Source organism: Miscanthus floridulus, chromosome 5, assembly GCF_019320115.1.
Source record: "Miscanthus floridulus cultivar M001 chromosome 5, ASM1932011v1, whole genome shotgun sequence".
Lineage (NCBI taxonomy): Eukaryota > Viridiplantae > Streptophyta > Magnoliopsida > Poales > Poaceae > Miscanthus > Miscanthus floridulus.
In genome coordinates, this window is record NC_089584.1 from 146,813,634 (window position 1) to 146,830,855 (window position 17,222).

General features: G+C 44.6%; 1 protein-coding gene across 1 annotated transcript; it reads left to right on the top strand.

Annotated features, from left to right (window-relative positions):
• The first annotated feature begins 10,239 nt into the window (after positions 1–10,239).
• Positions 10,240–13,870, top strand: LOC136451109 (two-component response regulator ORR4-like). The gene is made up of 5 exons (XM_066451854.1): positions 10,240–10,922; positions 11,093–11,196; positions 11,308–11,385; positions 11,504–11,574; positions 13,088–13,870. Exons 1-5 carry the CDS (start codon positions 10,817–10,819, stop codon positions 13,443–13,445), a joined length of 717 nt encoding a protein of 238 aa, XP_066307951.1. The 5' UTR covers positions 10,240–10,816; the 3' UTR covers positions 13,446–13,870.
• Positions 13,871–17,222: the final 3,352 nt, after the last annotated feature.

Here is a 17,222-nt window from a genome sequence, read left to right on the forward strand (position 1 = left end):
CATATGTTTCAAGTGTTTTCAGTTACTTTAAACGTTTGTTTAAAGTGTTTCATCTGAATGTTGCATATATTTTGCAATGGTTACACATGTGTTTTTCTGTTGTTTTCAGACGTATGTTGCAGGCGTTTCAGCTGTTTTGAACGTATATTGTAAGTGTTTCATCTGAATGTTGCAAAAATAGATCGGGTGTTGCATATGTTGCAATGAGACCCACCTACTACGGCTGCTGGGACACCGTGCATGTGCGTTGGAAGCAGAGTGATGGAGCGCGACGCGACACAGCGGCGGGTGCCGGAAGTGGAGGGGGATGGCAGCAAGGGCGTGGGCAGTCCCCGCTTGCGTGCTTGCAGCAGGTACGGGCTCATGTAGTCCCCGCCTGTGCGTGCAGTAGGGCGCAGGCGTGGGCACGAGTGGTTCTCCTGTGCGTGCAAGCAATCGTTTTCTAGTGACGGGTGGAATCAGATATCGTTTTCTGTTAACCAGTGGAATCAGATAACGTTACAGGTTAGGTGGGAGCTGTATCCGGATGTCAGGAAGCTAAGGGCCTGTTTGGTGCGGCTCTCGCACAGCTCTGGCTCTGGCTCCGTCAGCGGAGCCGCACCAAACGTTGCTGAGAGGAGGAGCCCTTCTGACCAAAAACAAGTGAAGATGAACCATTTTATGGTACGGCATGCGAAGCCACGAAACAGGGCTTTGACGCTCCGGCTCCGGCTCTGGCTCTGATAGAGGAGCACGCGGAGCAGTGCCCGGCCAAACGGGCTCCTAAGTCTCCCTGTCTGTGTTAGCACGGCTCATGCTCAAAGGTTCTCCGATTAGGCATGTAACCCCTCTCAGTCCCAGGAATCTGACCAGGTGTCACCTCAGCTCAGCGGCACAAGCAGCAAGGGCGGCAGGGCATGCTTGTCCTTGTGCCCATGTGCTGAAGGTACAGTGCATCTTTCCTTCCTTCTCCGGTGCCCTTTTCCTCCAAGAGCGTGCATCTTTTAACAGTAGGGAAATCCTCCTCAAATCGGCCGTACGCTCGCCGTCCTAACCTGATAATGCTGGCCGCTCTGGGATTGGGGCAGACAGATCCTTCCTGCCTGCTACTGCAGTGGAATTTTCGGAGCAAGGGCCTTGTTTAGATTGTAAATTTTTGTAATTTAAACACTGTAGCACGTTTTATTTGTATTTGATAAACTTTGTCTGATCATAGACTAATTAGGCTTAAAAAATTGCTCTCGTGATTTACAACCAAACTATGTAATTAGTTATTTTTTTACCTACATTTAATGCTCCATATATGCGTCCAAAAATTGATGTGACGAAGAGTGAGTGAAAAAACTTGGAATTTAGAGGTGATTTAAACAAGGCCAAGCATCCTGTGCTGTGTGTGACGAGACGACGGGTCAGGGCCGGGCCGAACCCGGACTGGACCTTGCAAGCAGAGTTGTACTAGTACTAGTAATTCAGATGGGCCTCGGCTCTGTCAGAGCCTTTTTCAGTTCGGATTTGGGCTCTGTTTATTTTTTGAGTTTTAGAAGAAGAAGAAAACCATGGTTTTGTAAAATCTATTGATTTAGAGTGCCGTGAACTGTTTGGACACAACAAATTTTACGACTTTGAAAACCATGATATGGCTGAACTGTTTTTTTAGTTTTAAAGAGTTCACTCTCGACCCTTTTCTTTAAATCATGATTTTGCATATCTATAGTAGGTTCTGAAACTGCAGTTTATTAATACCATGGTATCGTACAAACAGGAGCTCGATCAGGGGTGAATCTGATTTGAATCTTCAGAGGATACGCCCAACTTGTTTAACGCGTATCACGTGTTGGGTCAAAGTATTGGAGCTCGTTCCTATCAGCAGATTCGGACGACGAACAAGTTGACAGCTGCTGCATGCATCATGCACTACTGCCAGGTCCGTTAGGCTGTCAGAATTTTGGCTAAAATTGTCTGGCAAACATTGTTTTGGCTGAATTGTTGTGAGAAAAAAATATTATTTCGGGCTAAAAAAAGAAGCTGAACAAACCGAATATAGAGTAAGCCAAACGGGGCCATTAAGCAACGGGTGCGGGAAGCTGTGCTTGTGTGCTAGTTGGACGACCCCGGCAAAACGTGGACGTTTCGTGAGTTATTTCCACGGGACAACAACGTGGGTGCACGTAAGCGGCGCCGTCGCATAGGCCTTTTAGCCGGCATCACAATTCAGACCAATATAACAGGACATTAGAGATGGTCTGAGTGTCTATATACAAATCTTCTGGCCCCCTAGGACGCCATTAAGGCGTGTTGTATTAAATATTTTTCTTTATCTTAGTACAGAGACACGCAAATTTTTTTGCGTAACTGAGAAGAATGAACAGTGTGAGAGTCACAGAAATCAAGGCAAATGCTCGTAGTTCATTTACTCGAGTGCTATTTACGGTAACGAGAAATCAGAGATTGGAGGAGCTTTTCTAAACAGAACAGGTCCAAGTCAAACTGAGTAGGCCAATAGGAAGAGCGTTTTCTATTGTATGGAAAAAGCAAATCATGGACGGGATAAATGGAACCAAGAACGCTGCAGGGTCGAACAAGAACACTGCAGACCGCAAACCGTGGTGGTTAATCCCCAAATCCGCAAACCGTGATGAGATAGGACGGGTGGATGTGGATGGATCGTATCAGTAATTCCGTCCGTATGCCATGGCAGATTTGATTTTGTTTTCGCCCTCCTCTGCCGTCTCCATCCAATCCCAATCCGTCTCAGTCGAATCCCGCCACAGATCTCGGATGGTCACGTCGCAAATCAAATCTTGCTTTCCCCGTTTTCTTCGTTTTTTAATGGCGTTTCCCCATCGAGATCATAGGAGCCTGCATGTGCGGTGCGGTGCAAACGCGGCTGCCTGCGATTCGGTGCTGCCTCGATCTTGATGGATGTGTGTATCCCGTCCGTATCGCCCATCTGCGTAAGCAGATCACGGATGCATGTCAGCATGTGGTGGCGAACAACTGAAGAAGATAAAGGCCACATCCACTAGCGACACTACTATAATGCTCTTACATATATTACTCTAGTAATACGTCGTCTCTACTTACCTGTCTGCAATTTTCCTTTTGAAAACCAAGGGCCGGCCGCTGCTACAGGAAAGGAGGATCTCCCGTACATAAAGTAGTTCATTCACATCCATGCATGCATCCACTGGAGGATAAATAACTAGTAGGAACAAGCTTGTCCTTGGAGCAAGTGTGCGATCGATCATACGGAGTACCCATCAGGGATCGTCAGCACTAGCAGCTAAGCAACTGTTTTAGATTGCTACCACACCTGAGTCAAACCACCACAGCGGTTTTGACTTAAAATTCCATCCACTTACATTTACTGAATTCTGAATACATATGCTAGCAGATGATGAAGAAAATATATATGCAGGGTTCCTGTGCTTCGTCCTCTTTAATAATTAATTAAATATAAGAAGAATTAGTCCACACTTATGTAAGTGACTTATACATCGGACGCTAGCTGCTCAAGCATCAACAGATTCAAAAAACAAAACTCCACCTCAAAATCCAATTTGGCTACGGAAGGGAATTTGGTCGACCTATTCGATAATTGACCCGACACATAAAAATAAAGCCAATGAACCATAGCAGTTGACCTAAAAGTCTAAAACGGATACATAGGCCACAACTTGTAACTTATATATAAGCATGGTTGGTCAAAACTTATAAGCACATCCATGCGTGAAATCACGATTTTAACCAAACTTACTCTTTTTCTAAAAGTCAAACTTATAAATTTTCATAAATCGTAATTATCTTAGATCAAACTAAATATGGTATTACATAAAAAAATGTGAATTATAAAATTATATTTCATAATGTGTCCAATGATGCTAATTATTTGGTGTTGTAACCATATTTTTTTCTATAATTTTGGTCAAAGATTAACATAGTTTGATTTAGGGCAGACTTGGATCAGGATAGAGGGAGTAGCTAATTACTCTTTCCATCCTATAATATATAGTGCATATAAGTATTAAAAAATTATACCCAACTATAAGGAATTTTAGGAGGCATAAAACAATTATGTACTAAATAGTTGCACAAACTTGGTAGTCATTTATCAAACAACCTCTATTAATCATAATAATAATAGCGTCTTATTAGAAAATAAAGCGAGGGCATATGCATCTTTTATATTCTCAAAAATATCCTAAAATCTCTAAAATGCACTATATTTAGGACGAAGGAAGTCCTCAATTCTAAGGAAAGCTAACAATTAGCCATAACTCATAAACATGCGCTATATCATTTTTGGTGAGTGGAAGTAAACACCCTAGTTCATTAGACTGTCTGCAACAGGTGACCCATAGGGGCACCCAAACTTAAAATGGGTCTCCGACAGTACTGTATTAGTCTCCAACAGAGTACCTATACAGAAGACTTATTTTGGGTGCTAGGAGAGGCACAACCTAAATCTGAGTATCATCTCTCCTGGAGACTCATTTATAGAAAGAGTTCTCTTTTGGATCTTGTTGTTGGAGAAGATAAAAAATAAGTATTAAACCATTTACCTATAGCGCTACTCAAATATAAAATGGGTTTTGTATTTTGGATGGCGTGCTGGAGATAGACCCAGGATGATGGTTACGGGGCACCAAGCCTCTTACTTTGCATCAACCGTCTGGCCTTCACCTTGTCGCTTTGCAGTTTTGCTCCTCTAAACACCTTCACAAATCACAATCACATTGATGTGCACAATTAAATAACCGGCGAAAATGCAGGCCACAGAATCTGGTCTAGTAGGCCACAAAAATCATACCGAGGATTAGTGCTGACCCTGACTTTTTAAGGTTCTCGATAACGCATTCCTTCTCGCCATCATCTTCGTCTCCCAAAGGCAAATTATTTGCTCAAGAGAAAAGGTCTCCTTTGACGAATAAGTTGTGTAGAGGCAGGGCAGCCTTTGAAGAATATAATGGAGTCAACAACGATATCTTCTCTTTCACAGTTAATACTCTTGGCCAGCCCCAATGGGAAAAGGAGAAGAAAAATAAACAAAAAAAGATGCAGTAATGGTGCACATAACATTTTTTTTGAAAAAAAAACTCAATTTAGTTTTGTCCTAACCTCAATAATTGATACAGCTTTGATCAAGGTTGTTGAAATATATATTAACATCTAGGACAATACTAAATAAAGAGCTTTGTTAGGGTGCTCTCGAGAAACACCGGTTCCTTCCGTTAAAATCTGGAAAAAATCTACATAACCCCCTTAACTATTCATGATGGACTACTTCACCCTCCAAACTATAAAACTAGATTTTCTACCCTCTGAACTTTCCAAAACTGGTTAAATAACCCCGAGCGGTTTTGGACGGTGGCTTTGCTACAGTGGCCATGGTTTTGTCTTTTTCTTTTTTATTTATTTCCGTCGAATCTTTAAAAAATCATAGTAAATTATAGAAAAATAATAAAATAGAAAATCTAATTTTGTTAGACTCCGCATAAATAGATCTATACAGTGAATGTATAATATGGTATGCTTTAGTACATAGTTTTTTATGTAGCTTTAGATCCATGTTTTTCTGTAATTAATTAGAATAATTCATAGCTGCAGCTTATATGGTCCAATTGTGGTGAATTTTTTATGATGGGCTAATTATTATATGCTTAAACTGTAGTAAAAATTTCATACTTATTGGATCATGTATAACTTAGTTATAGATAAAACATAGATTTAACCAGCATAAACCTAAATAAATCTATAAACGATCTATAAACAATCAGTTTCACGAGAAGGTGAGGAGCGGACGCTGGAGTGCGTTAGGTCGATGGCAACCGGACGCGTCCGATCGCATTTCGAGCGCTCTAGGAGCTCTCTAGAAATGATCTGATGCGGCTTGGCTCGGCGTCTAGAGAGGGGATCAGTGCGTCTGGTCGCAGTATGGTGGCAGCTTAGGCGCGCCTAACCGGACACGAAGTTGGCGCGTCAAGTCATTTGTTGTGCGCGTGCGGTCGTGACTTAACGCGAGCATGGAAGATTATAGCTGTTGAGATCCAGCGGCGCTCGTTTGAAGGCGGGGACGCATGGCGTGCATTCGTTGACTGGACGCTAACCTGGGTGCGTCCGGTTGCCCTGACCAGCGTGTCCGGTCACTGTAAGTTGGGCTGCAGCGTGAGCTCAACGGCCCTTTTCGGAGGGGCTCTCTATTTAAGGTCCATGGCCGGCTCTAGCTAACTCTCTTAACCATTTGCATTAACATAGCAACCTTGTGAGCTTATTCAAAGACCTCTCACTCACCTCCATCATTGATTCATCATCTTTATGAGATTGAGAGTGAATCCAAGTGCATTGCTTGAGTGATTGCATCTAGAAACACTTGGTGATTGTGTGCCACTGCGGATTTCGATTGTTACTCTTGGTGGTTGCCGCCATCTAGATGGCTTGGTGCAGCGAGGATCATCGAACAGAGGAAGATAATTGTCTCCGGCTCCGATAGTGGTGATTGTGAGGGGTTCTTGATCTTTTTCCTGGCAAAGAGCTAAAAGGTACTCTAGTGGATTGCTCGTGGCTTTGTGTGATCCTCATCTTATATTAGTCGTGCGGCACTCGGTTGCCGGTTAGGTGTGTGATGCTTATTAGCGCGTGAACCTCCAAGTGAGTGAATCGCCACAACGGGGACTAGCTTACCGGCAATTAAGTGAACCTCGGTGAAAAATCTTTGTGTCATCTTGTCCCGAGGATTTCATCGGTTAGCTTGTGATTGTTTGATTGATCATCTCTTACCACGACGGTATAACTTCACTACCTCATCCTTGTATTTATTTTCCTAGTGTGTTCTTTAGTGTAATTAGTTTTGAGAATTAGCTCGTGTCGGGTCTAGTGGTTATTGACGCTCTTTAGTTAGTATTTGAGAGATCACTAACTTAGTGTTAGTGACGTAGCGCCTTTTGTGTAAAATAGAGATCATATCAGCTAGAATTGTGGATAGATGGCCATGCAAGATGCACTCAATTTGATGGGGAACGATATAATTGGGGCCACAGTAGACTTAGTTTGATCAACAACAATGGGGGAGGGGGTAATTAGGGCAAGAAGCTTGATTTTGTGTATCAATGAGCTTATTTTGGCGATAGAAGGTCAATGAAGCAGGAAAAGCTTGATTCTTGCATGGACATCAAATCGGTCACCTCTTAGGAATACAATAGAGTAGCAGCACCATAGAAGAGACATTAGAGATGACACTAGTCAACGGAACCTCGGCGGCGACACAAGATAGCCAATTTGACTCGCTTGCGGAGGCATGTAAATCCTTGCCGGGCTAATGTCCTGTTTGGATCCATAGAGGTGACAGTTAGGTACTAATAATTAGCTCATTTTAGAACCAAATGGATCTAGCTAATAGTCTAGCTAATTATTAGCTGAATACCTAACTAACAACTCTCACTAATTAGGACAAACCAACTAATAGTTAGAGCATCTCCACGAGTTTCTAAAACCCACTCCCAGTCTTGAGCTTTTTTTGTGACATTGAAAAAACCCTGTCTCCTTTATCTCAACTCACAATCTTTCAAGTGGCTGGAGTGATTTGGAAATAGTTCGGAATTGTCTTCAACTTTTGAAACAGTATGTTGAAAATGATTTAAGAAAGCTAGCTAATACACTGTTTTTTTAGCAACTTGAGAAGCTCATTGATTTACTATTTTTTTAGAATTAGTGGAGATGCTCTTATCTAGTTCATATTAGGGATAAGCTATTAAGTATTAACTGACTAATGGATCCAAAAGAAAAGAAAGAGGGCTGAAGGTTGGGCAAAGCGAGTTTCCTAGGTTCTACCAAACGGCCGACCCTCGGTGGCGCGACAACATGCACAGATGCACTCTCTTGGAACAACCACTCGGAATGAACCGGAGCGATCTCGTCCGTCGATCCTATGTGTACGGGCGTCGAGTCGTCGAGACAGGGCCCAGCCCGGCGCCGGTGAGCCACGCCGAGGCCCCACCGGCCTAGCCACCCACCCATGCGAAGTTGCCGAGGTGCGCTGCTGACTGCGAAGCAAGTGGTCATTTCGGCTGGGGCTGAAACGACGACCGTGGATTATCACTGCTAGTTGGTTTGGTGTAAGAGAAAAATACTGTTCTAGCTGAAAATTTACTATCGTTGACGATAACAGGCCGAAATCGTGACGGGTCACATGGGCCCTTCACTACGGGCCCCACCTGGCGGAGGGACAAGCACGGCACGCATCGGTAGGAACGCAAACGGAACGGGACGATAGATAGGGGTGGGTGGGGCCGGGGGGTTGGCACGGGGGTGACGTCAGCGGATCTCGCCCCGGGATCCTCGCGGGCCCCGCCCATGAGCGTGACGGTGACCGGGCGAGAGGACTGGCTGCCTCGTGGCTCCGGCCTCCGGTTGGCCCTCCGCTTTGCTTGGAAGACCGGCGCCGGCCCGACCCCGACCCCGATCCCGCCCGGCAGAGGGCAGACCAGCCAACACGACCTCCGCTTTGCGTCCCCCGCGGTCCATCCAAGGATTGACCCACTCCAGTTTCACCGAACAAGTGAACGGCACACAAGTGACCGCACCATCGTCTCCGGTAGTTTCTCTTCTTGTTCTGAACAAACAAACATACACGAACCAGCCGATTCGAATGCTCTATTTACTGCCGCGACTACCAACAACAACACTGTAGGACACAAAAAACTGATGCTAGGCTCATAATAATACTAGAGGAAATTATTTCCTCGGCCCTCGAAAAAAAGTGGTACTTAGTTTCTTGGTCTATTTTTTTTTTCTCGAACTTGCTTATTTGATCTTAAAACGAATTTCCTTTGGTTTTCTGGTCTTTTCGTTAGTTTGATGCATTAGGCCAAGGAACTAATTAATCATAAACCTTATGGCATATACATATATACACTACCTTAATAAGCGTTCGCACATGATGATTATTCCATCCATCCATCCATCCTGCCTGCCATGTTTCCGTTCCGCATATTTATTATAAAAAATAAAGCTCGCGGGTGTTTGCAAATCACACACTATTTGTTTGGTTGTGGCTTGTCGTAAAAGATCATAAATTTTCAGCCGGAACAGTATTTTTCTCTCACACAAACCAGCCAGCAATACTTCTTCATGAACCAGCAACGATACGAACCAGCCAACCGAACAGGCTGTATGTAAACCGGCCGTCTGGATAGACATGCGATCCTTTTGCTAGTCATCATAAAGGTAGAAACTGAAACAAACATTCAGCTATTAAGGTACTCCATTCGTTCTAAATTATAAGTCGCTTTGATTTTTTTTTATAGATCCATTTTGCTATGTAAGCGAATATAATTTGGAACGGAGGGAATATTTTTTTTAAAAAGGATAAAAGATAGCTTTTGAGAGAAATAAAATAAAAGTTGAAAACACACTAACATAAAATAGGGGTTTCCTTAGTTTTTTATGCGTTGAGAAACTAAAAAATTATTAAAATACAATAGCAAAACCAACAACCAACAAGCACAAGCTAAAAGATAGAAATACAGCTTTTAAGCCAAGTTTAAAAGCTACATACCAAGAAAACAGGCCTAATGCATATGGTACACTCAAAAAGAAGGTTTTGTTTAGTGGATGTCGTTGTATGAGCAGAAGCTGAAATATGTCCTTGCTGCAAGGCCCAGGCCTCGTTTAGTTTGCGAAAAGTTTTCTAAAAAAATGCTATAGTAGTTATCACATCGAATCTTGCGATACGTGCATAGAGCATTAAATGTAGATGAAAAAAAACTAATTGCACAGTTTGGATGAAAATTGCGAGACGAACATTTTGAGCCTAATTAGTCCATGATTAAACCCTAATTGACAAATAAAAACGAAAGTGCTACGGTAGCTAAATTTTCAACTTTCACCTCACTAAACACAGCCCTAATGCATATGGTACACTCAAAAGTCGTCCCGGCTGGATAGATACAAATAAAAATACAGTGCATCTCATGTTGGATCCACGCATCACTCTTAACCCAAGAGTTTCTATGTCCGCTGATACATATATAATATAATCAAACATTTTGCATGACTGTTCCATCTAGAATACAAGGTTGCTAACTCACTATACAACAAATCAAATATTCATTTTTCCCCCAAGTCATTTACATGTACTGCATTTAGCATGCTTCACTCATCTAGAATGTATAAGATGTACGGAGTATTCATGTGAAAGCAACCAAACGCAGCTGTTGGCTGTTGGGTAGAGAATAGAGAACTAGAGACCAGAGAGGCAGAGACCAAAGAAGCAAGGAAGGCAGCTGTGCTTTGCCGAGAGGTGCGTCCGTGCAGGCAGGCCGCGCCTAGTCGCTTGGCATCCACACCACACCACGCCACACGGCCACATCAAAGCCAAGAACCAACTCATCGGGCGCGGAGACCACAGCGGGGGGAAAAGCGAGGAACAGGGTGGGAGCGGGGCGGGCGGGCGCGGGAGGGGAGGAGAAATCATGGAGCCGATTTGCTGTGGAGATTCGGGCGCGTGATCCGGTCGGATCTTGCTTTCCCGGGGGGCGATCGAGGCCACGCCGCTGCTGCGGTGCCTGCCGGTGCGTGGGCGCCTGTGCCGTGCCGTGCCATGGCTGTGCCGCTCCTCGCCTATATCCCCCGCCTCCCTCACCCCGCCGCCTGCCGCCGCATTCAGTAAAGCAACATAACCTTCTACCTTGCCCCACCGCTACCCCGCCGCGGCCACGAGGAGGAAGGCGACGACGCCTCCCGGTCTGCAGGCCTAGCTGTTAAGGAGCCGAGGGACGCAGAGGCGTGTGCGCGCTGGTCGTTCTGGTCGTCCGTTCGGCTGTTCCCGTCCCACGCCGCCATGACGGTGGTGGATGCCGAGTCGCGGTTCCATGTCCTCGCGGTGGACGACAGCATCGTCGACAGGAAGCTCATCGAGATGCTCCTCAAGAACTCGTCCTACCACGGTGAGCCTCAGCCGCGGCGACACCTGGCCGCCCCTCAGCCTTGAGCAGGACAGGACAGGGACAGTGTGTGTCCGTCCTGTCCGTGTTTCTTGGAGTTGAGTTTTTTCTCTTCTTTCCTGCGGCGAAATTCCCTCTCATCATTGGTTTCCAATCGCGTCCTTGTTCTTCAGTGACCACGGTCGATTCCGGGAGCAAGGCGCTGGAGCTGCTGGGGCTGAGGGACAACGACGCGGAGGACGCATCGTCGCCGTCGTCCTCCTCCCCTGACCAGCAGGTAAAGGATAATGGATCCCTCGCCTTCGCCTCTTGCCTTCTCCATCCCCTTCCTTCTCGGATTGGCAGGCACCCTGTTCTGTACCAACCTCTGTTCTTGTTCGTGCTACAGGAGATCGATGTGAATCTCATCATCACTGACTACTGCATGCCAGGCATGACAGGATACGATCTGCTCAAGAGGGTGAAGGTGAGGGGCCTTCAATTAAATTCCTTCCCCCTGTTCGGGCGCTCATTTATAATCCTCATGGTCCACGAACCACCGCGGAGTAAAAATCTCATCTTTGCTTGCCAATTCTGGGATGCAGGGGTCCTCCTCGCTCAAGGACATTCCTGTGGTGATCATGTCGTCTGAGAATGTGCCTGCCCGGATCAGCAGGTGAGCTTCAAGTGCATTCAATTTAAACCTTGTCTCATCATGTTCTTATTCAGTACTCCTACTAGCAGCATTTATCGAGTTGGTCCACAACACACTAGGCAGGGAAATTTATAACTAGGACGGAGCTGAGATTGATCTGCTAGTTCATGCGTAGAATCAGCCATTGTGTGACCGGTGCCTGCTGTTCTTGCCTGCCTGCTTCTTCTGAACTGAAGTGAGATTTGTAGGTAGTAGTACGTGGTACAGATCATGGTGAAAGGGTTGGGGGTTGTCTAGGGAGCAGAAGGAATATAACGCCATCATGCTAGATTACCAGTTTTGCATGAAAAGATTCAGAATGGATTGAGTGAATGTGTGAGGGATTATTTAATTTCTTCTCCTTTTGACAAAAGGCGCCTAGGGATTATTTAGTTTAATGTTTGCACAAAAAAGGCTTCTTCAGGCGCTGGGATCGATTTCTTAATTTGGTTGGAGCACTGAAAGATTTGCAACTTTTGCCTCTAAAAATTTGTGCCTTGTAGTAGGAGTATTAGTTAAAGCCTGTCTAGTTTAGTAGGTCTAAAGCTTGCAAATAAATATAACATCCCTGCAAAACTCTGCTTTCCAGCTTGCTAATACAGCTCATCTCTTTCCTTTCCTCCTCTGCCTCGTAGACTTTTCAGTTTTGCCAAAATGACAATCAACAATATTTCTATTTAGTCACTGCCTATTACGCCTATACCTAACAAAAAAAAATTCAGTTCCTGCAAGGGTCCAATTGGTTTCAATTTAAACGTCCAAGATTTGATCTTTTTCAGATAAGAACAAAAGAGGGGCATAGTAGCGTGATTTGACGGGACAGGGAAGAGAAAAAGGCTCAGGAATTCCCCAGAACAGCTCCCTTGACGTTGCCGTGTAACGGAACGGAGGGGCTGCTTTGGGGTGTGGACTGTAGGGATGGTGGTGGTGGGGCAACTGAATGCGCCGCGCTGCGTTTTCATGCATAGATCGCCAGATCTCGGTGACAGCAACGTAAAGCATAGGAAAGGTTCCTCTCAGTGCCTTGCTGTGCTGTGTTGGTGGGCCAAGATCTCACGAAATCTTTCGGACACAAACCCACACCAAATGGAAGGATTTCTTGCAAAAAAAATTATATTTATTATCTTTGTGTGTTGTATATACGTAATACGTATATACACAAAAAATATATTTCTGCTTCGAGTTCTCGTAGTATTTCTGTGGTCACTGTGCGGTGGTCAAAATTTCTGGGCGAATAGTGGGAAGGGGCTGTGCTGAGTCAAAAAAGGGCGCTGAAATTCGAAAGACCGATCTTTTCCCTGTGGGAGCAAAGATCTCTGACACGTCTGCCCTGTCCTTGGGCTTGGAGTGATGTGATCACTTGTCTCAGTCTCTCAGAAACCAAAGGGGGAAAGAAGAGTATTCGATTCTTCTCTACCCTTGCTTCCTTCCTTGTTCCTTCCAAGCAATCTGCAGCTTCCATCCCATTTCCAGCTAACGATTGCAAGGTTTTCAGGTGCTTGGAAGATGGCGCAGAGGAGTTCTTCCTGAAGCCCGTGAAGCTGGCCGACATGAAGAAGCTCGAGTCACACCTGCTGAAACGGAAGCAGCCCAAGAAGCCTCAGGCGCAGGCGGTGGAGCCTGAGCAGCAGCTGGACCCGCACACGCAGCCGGCGCAGGAGCCGGAGGAATCGGCGGCAGAGCCAGTGGTGGCCGTATCTAATGGAACCGCCGTCGGCGACTGCAACGGCGGCAACAAGAGGAAGGCGGTGGCCATGGAGCAGCAGCCGGAGGAGGGGCTGACCGTGACGGTGACGGTGCCAGAGAGCACCAAGCCGAGGCTGTCGACGAGCAGCCTGGCGGTGGAGACCTGATCATCGGACGGCAACCGGATCACATACTACTACGTACATTAATCTAGCAGTGCATGCAGTCCAGAGGCACGGCAAGCAACGACCCAGCCCGCAGCCAAGAAAGAACTCGTCCTCCTTTCTTTCGCTGGTTCTTGGAGGTAACCAATGGAGGGGTGGGTCATTACCGCTTCGCCCGGGGGGGGGGGGGGGGGGGGGGGGTAGCTCTAAGTGAAAAAACAATTACGTAGCGGCGGCTGCTTCGGCCTGCAAATTTTGTTGTGCTCATGGTCATGGACACCCTTGTGTTGTTCATTAGGAAGGGGGGAAGGAACGGTGAAAAGGAAGCTGTAGATAAAAAGGCAGGCGCCTCGGATGCTCTTGATGTTTAGGCTAATTTTTAATTTCACTCGGTTTATTAATCACGGTACTGACTTGCTGCCTCAAAACCTGTGATGTTTGCTGCGTGTGTTGATGGATGGATCAATCGGCTGCTGCTCCATGGCGATATGTATACTGAATATTCAGATAAAACATGTTGTAAGGGCCCGTTTAGATGCCACCCAAAATCTAAAATTTTTCAAGATTTCCCGTCACATCAAATCTTGCGGCATATGCATGAAACATTAAATGTAGGTAAAAAGAATAACTAATTGCACAATTTACCCGTAATTGATGAGACGAATCTTTTAAGCCTAAATAGTCCATAATTAGACAATTTTTGTCAAATACAAACGAAAGTGCTACAGTAGCCAAAAGTAAAAAATTTTCGCATCTAAACGGGGCCTAATAATCTGAACATTCAATAGCGTTCTTGGCCGTAGCAGATGAGCTTTTCTTTCCCCTGTCAGCCTGCCTGACGATCTTTTCTTTCCCCTGTCGGCCTGCCTGACGATGGAGGCAAAAATTCTACAGCATGGACAACGTAACAGTCTAAATAGTATTTTTCTCTCACACCAAATCAGCCAATAATAATAATCCACCATCGTATCGGCCTTGGCCGAACAGGCTGTTCAGTGGCCCTCCACGCCGATCTGATGTCGGTCCCCTCGAAACAACGTTCGAAGGACAGACAGATCTCCATTCAGACGCAACATGAGAAAAGAAAAATCACCTAGGCCTTGTTTAGATGTCATCTAAATTCCAAGTTTTTTTATTTTCTCTTAATCACATCAATTTTTAGTCGTTTGCATGGAGTATTAAATATAGGTAAAAAAAAACTAATTACACAGTTTAGTTGGAAATCACGAGATGAATCTTTTGAGCCTAGTTGGTCCACGATTGGACAATATTTACCAAATAAGACGAAAATGGTACTATTCATCGGGTTAAAATTTTTTTTGTAAAGTGAACAAGGCCATAGTAGGAGTGAACTGTAACAGTAAGAAACTGCTACTAGCACTGACTGATTTACATGCAGATGAAGAATATGATAAAAAAAATATAAGGAGAGATTACTCTAAGAAACATACTAGTATAATTTAATGGAAAACACTGTTTGATACGTGTGCCATACTGGCATGACGCTACGGTAGCACTGGCACGGCAATTTTTTAGGCAACGGCGAGGGTAGTCACGGCATCGAAGCAACTACTGGTGGTTGGGCGGGACGAGGGGCAGGATCCGGCAGGATCACCGCGGATCCAATAACTAGCAATATCCGGAGATCTCTCTGCGATCACACACGCCTCACCCAGCACCGGCTGCCAATGAATTTTGTGGGATAGAAAAAACAAGGACAAGGTCGTCTCGTCTCTGAATCGAACTGGCTCTGCTCAATTGCTCATGCATGCACGCACGGCCTGATGGCCAGTATGCATGCGTTGCATCTGGGCATGTGTGTGTGTGGCAAGTTGGGCAAATTGCTGGCCACGTGGTGTGGTCCGCTCCCTGTCTCTGGTCTCCGCGCGCTCCTCGTCCTCTCCCCTCGCTTGGCTTGCTTGCTTGTCATGACAGCCTTGCCTTGCTGCCGGTGGAGTGGACCGGAGGTGGAGGATGCTGCTATTGCCATGGATGGGGCAGCCCGGGCAAGGAGGCAGCCAACTGCTTCCAAGATTTGGCGTACCACGCTTGTCGTTTCGGGCTTTTCTGCTCCCTCTTTTCGGCTGGGGACACAGACGCGACGACCGGACAATGGGATTTTGCTTTTTTTTTTAAATAAAAAAATGCACCGGAGTGTTTAGAACTTTAGATGCATGTATGGACATAATAATACGTGTACAAGGGTCGTCTATGAGCGATTCGACTGCTAAATATTTGAGATTACCGAAGTACATACTACAGGACATGGCCTCTTACGGGAAAAAAAACACGTTAATGCCCCTAAAAAACACGTTAATGAGACATGAAAGTTGACAAACTTCGGTTATATGATGATCCCCTAGTGAGTAGAGTACGGGATAAACACCAATGTTAACCAATACCCATCAAATCTGCTGCTTAGTTTTAATCCCTCCGTTCTAAACTATAAGATACTCAAGTTTGTCCTAAGTCAAACTATGTTAAATTTGACTAAAAATATAATGAAGAGTATTAACATCTACCACATCAAAGAGATATATTATAAAAATATGTATTCATAATGTATCCAATTAAACTAATTTTAAGTCCTATGTATTTTTTTTCTTTTTCTATAAGTTTTATCAGTAATTTGAATTAGCACAAAACTGGATTTTTTATATTTCAAGATCATAGCGGCAAAACTTGTCCATCTAAATCAAATCCTAAACTCGATAGAGATGCTCGTATTTCACTAACCTTGATACATAAATAAACGAAGCTATTCCCCATCAATCTTATATTTTGGAAGATGAACGGGGTACTATCTTTAAAACTTCACTTATAGTGGCGTAGTAACTTTTTTACGTGGATCTTTCAGGAAATCAAATTGTTTTTCAATTTCAGTTTTAAATCTAGCTATATCTAATAACTTTAATTTATATGGACTATTTTATTTAGGCACCTTTAATATTTGAGTTTTATACGAGCTCTTAGGCTATTTTTCTTTCCAACTCTTATATGGTAATTAAATGTCTATTTTAATTTATTATCATGAATTAAATATTTATTAATTATATTAGCCCTAGACTCTTTGGTTTAATCTAAACGATAGACAATCACAAAACATAATGGTGTAGATTTTTTCCTTCTTGATCAATACTGTAATTTTTAGGATCTCTTGACGAACATAGTGAATTATTTCACACTGATAAGTGATACTCCCTGCATTCTAAATTTACAGACATTTTAGCTTTTCTAGATATAATAATTTTGTATGCATTTAGATAAACATTATGTTCAGATACATAGGAAAAACAATGGAACTGGAAAAGTCAAGACATCTTCTAATTTGAAAGGAGGGAGCAGTACATAGATTTCACGCCGGTTCTGGCTAAAGTCACCAAGTGCCCAAAAAAAAAATAGTTGTCCCACCTGTCATATGTACCCCCACAGGTCTATAGCTCGCTTGATGGTCCATGTCCATCCACTGAGCCCCTGACTCAAGCAGGAAGCTCTGCCACAGTAACTGAAGGCCCAGCAAGGCCTGCATGATTTACGGCCATGTGATGTGACAGAAAGGTCTTCTCGTCCCACCGGGCCTATTAGAAACCAGGCCTCAACTGATCCAACCCAAGCCCGCAAAGGAATCCTCCCCCAGGAAAGCGGTCCAGGCCCATCTGCGCCCGAGCCCATGTACTCCGTAAGTCCTACGGGCTAGGGCGTAGCGTCCTGGACTCTCCGTCTCTCCCGATGCGACAAACAGATTGGGATTGGGAGGAGTCACAGTCACTTTGCGGGTAA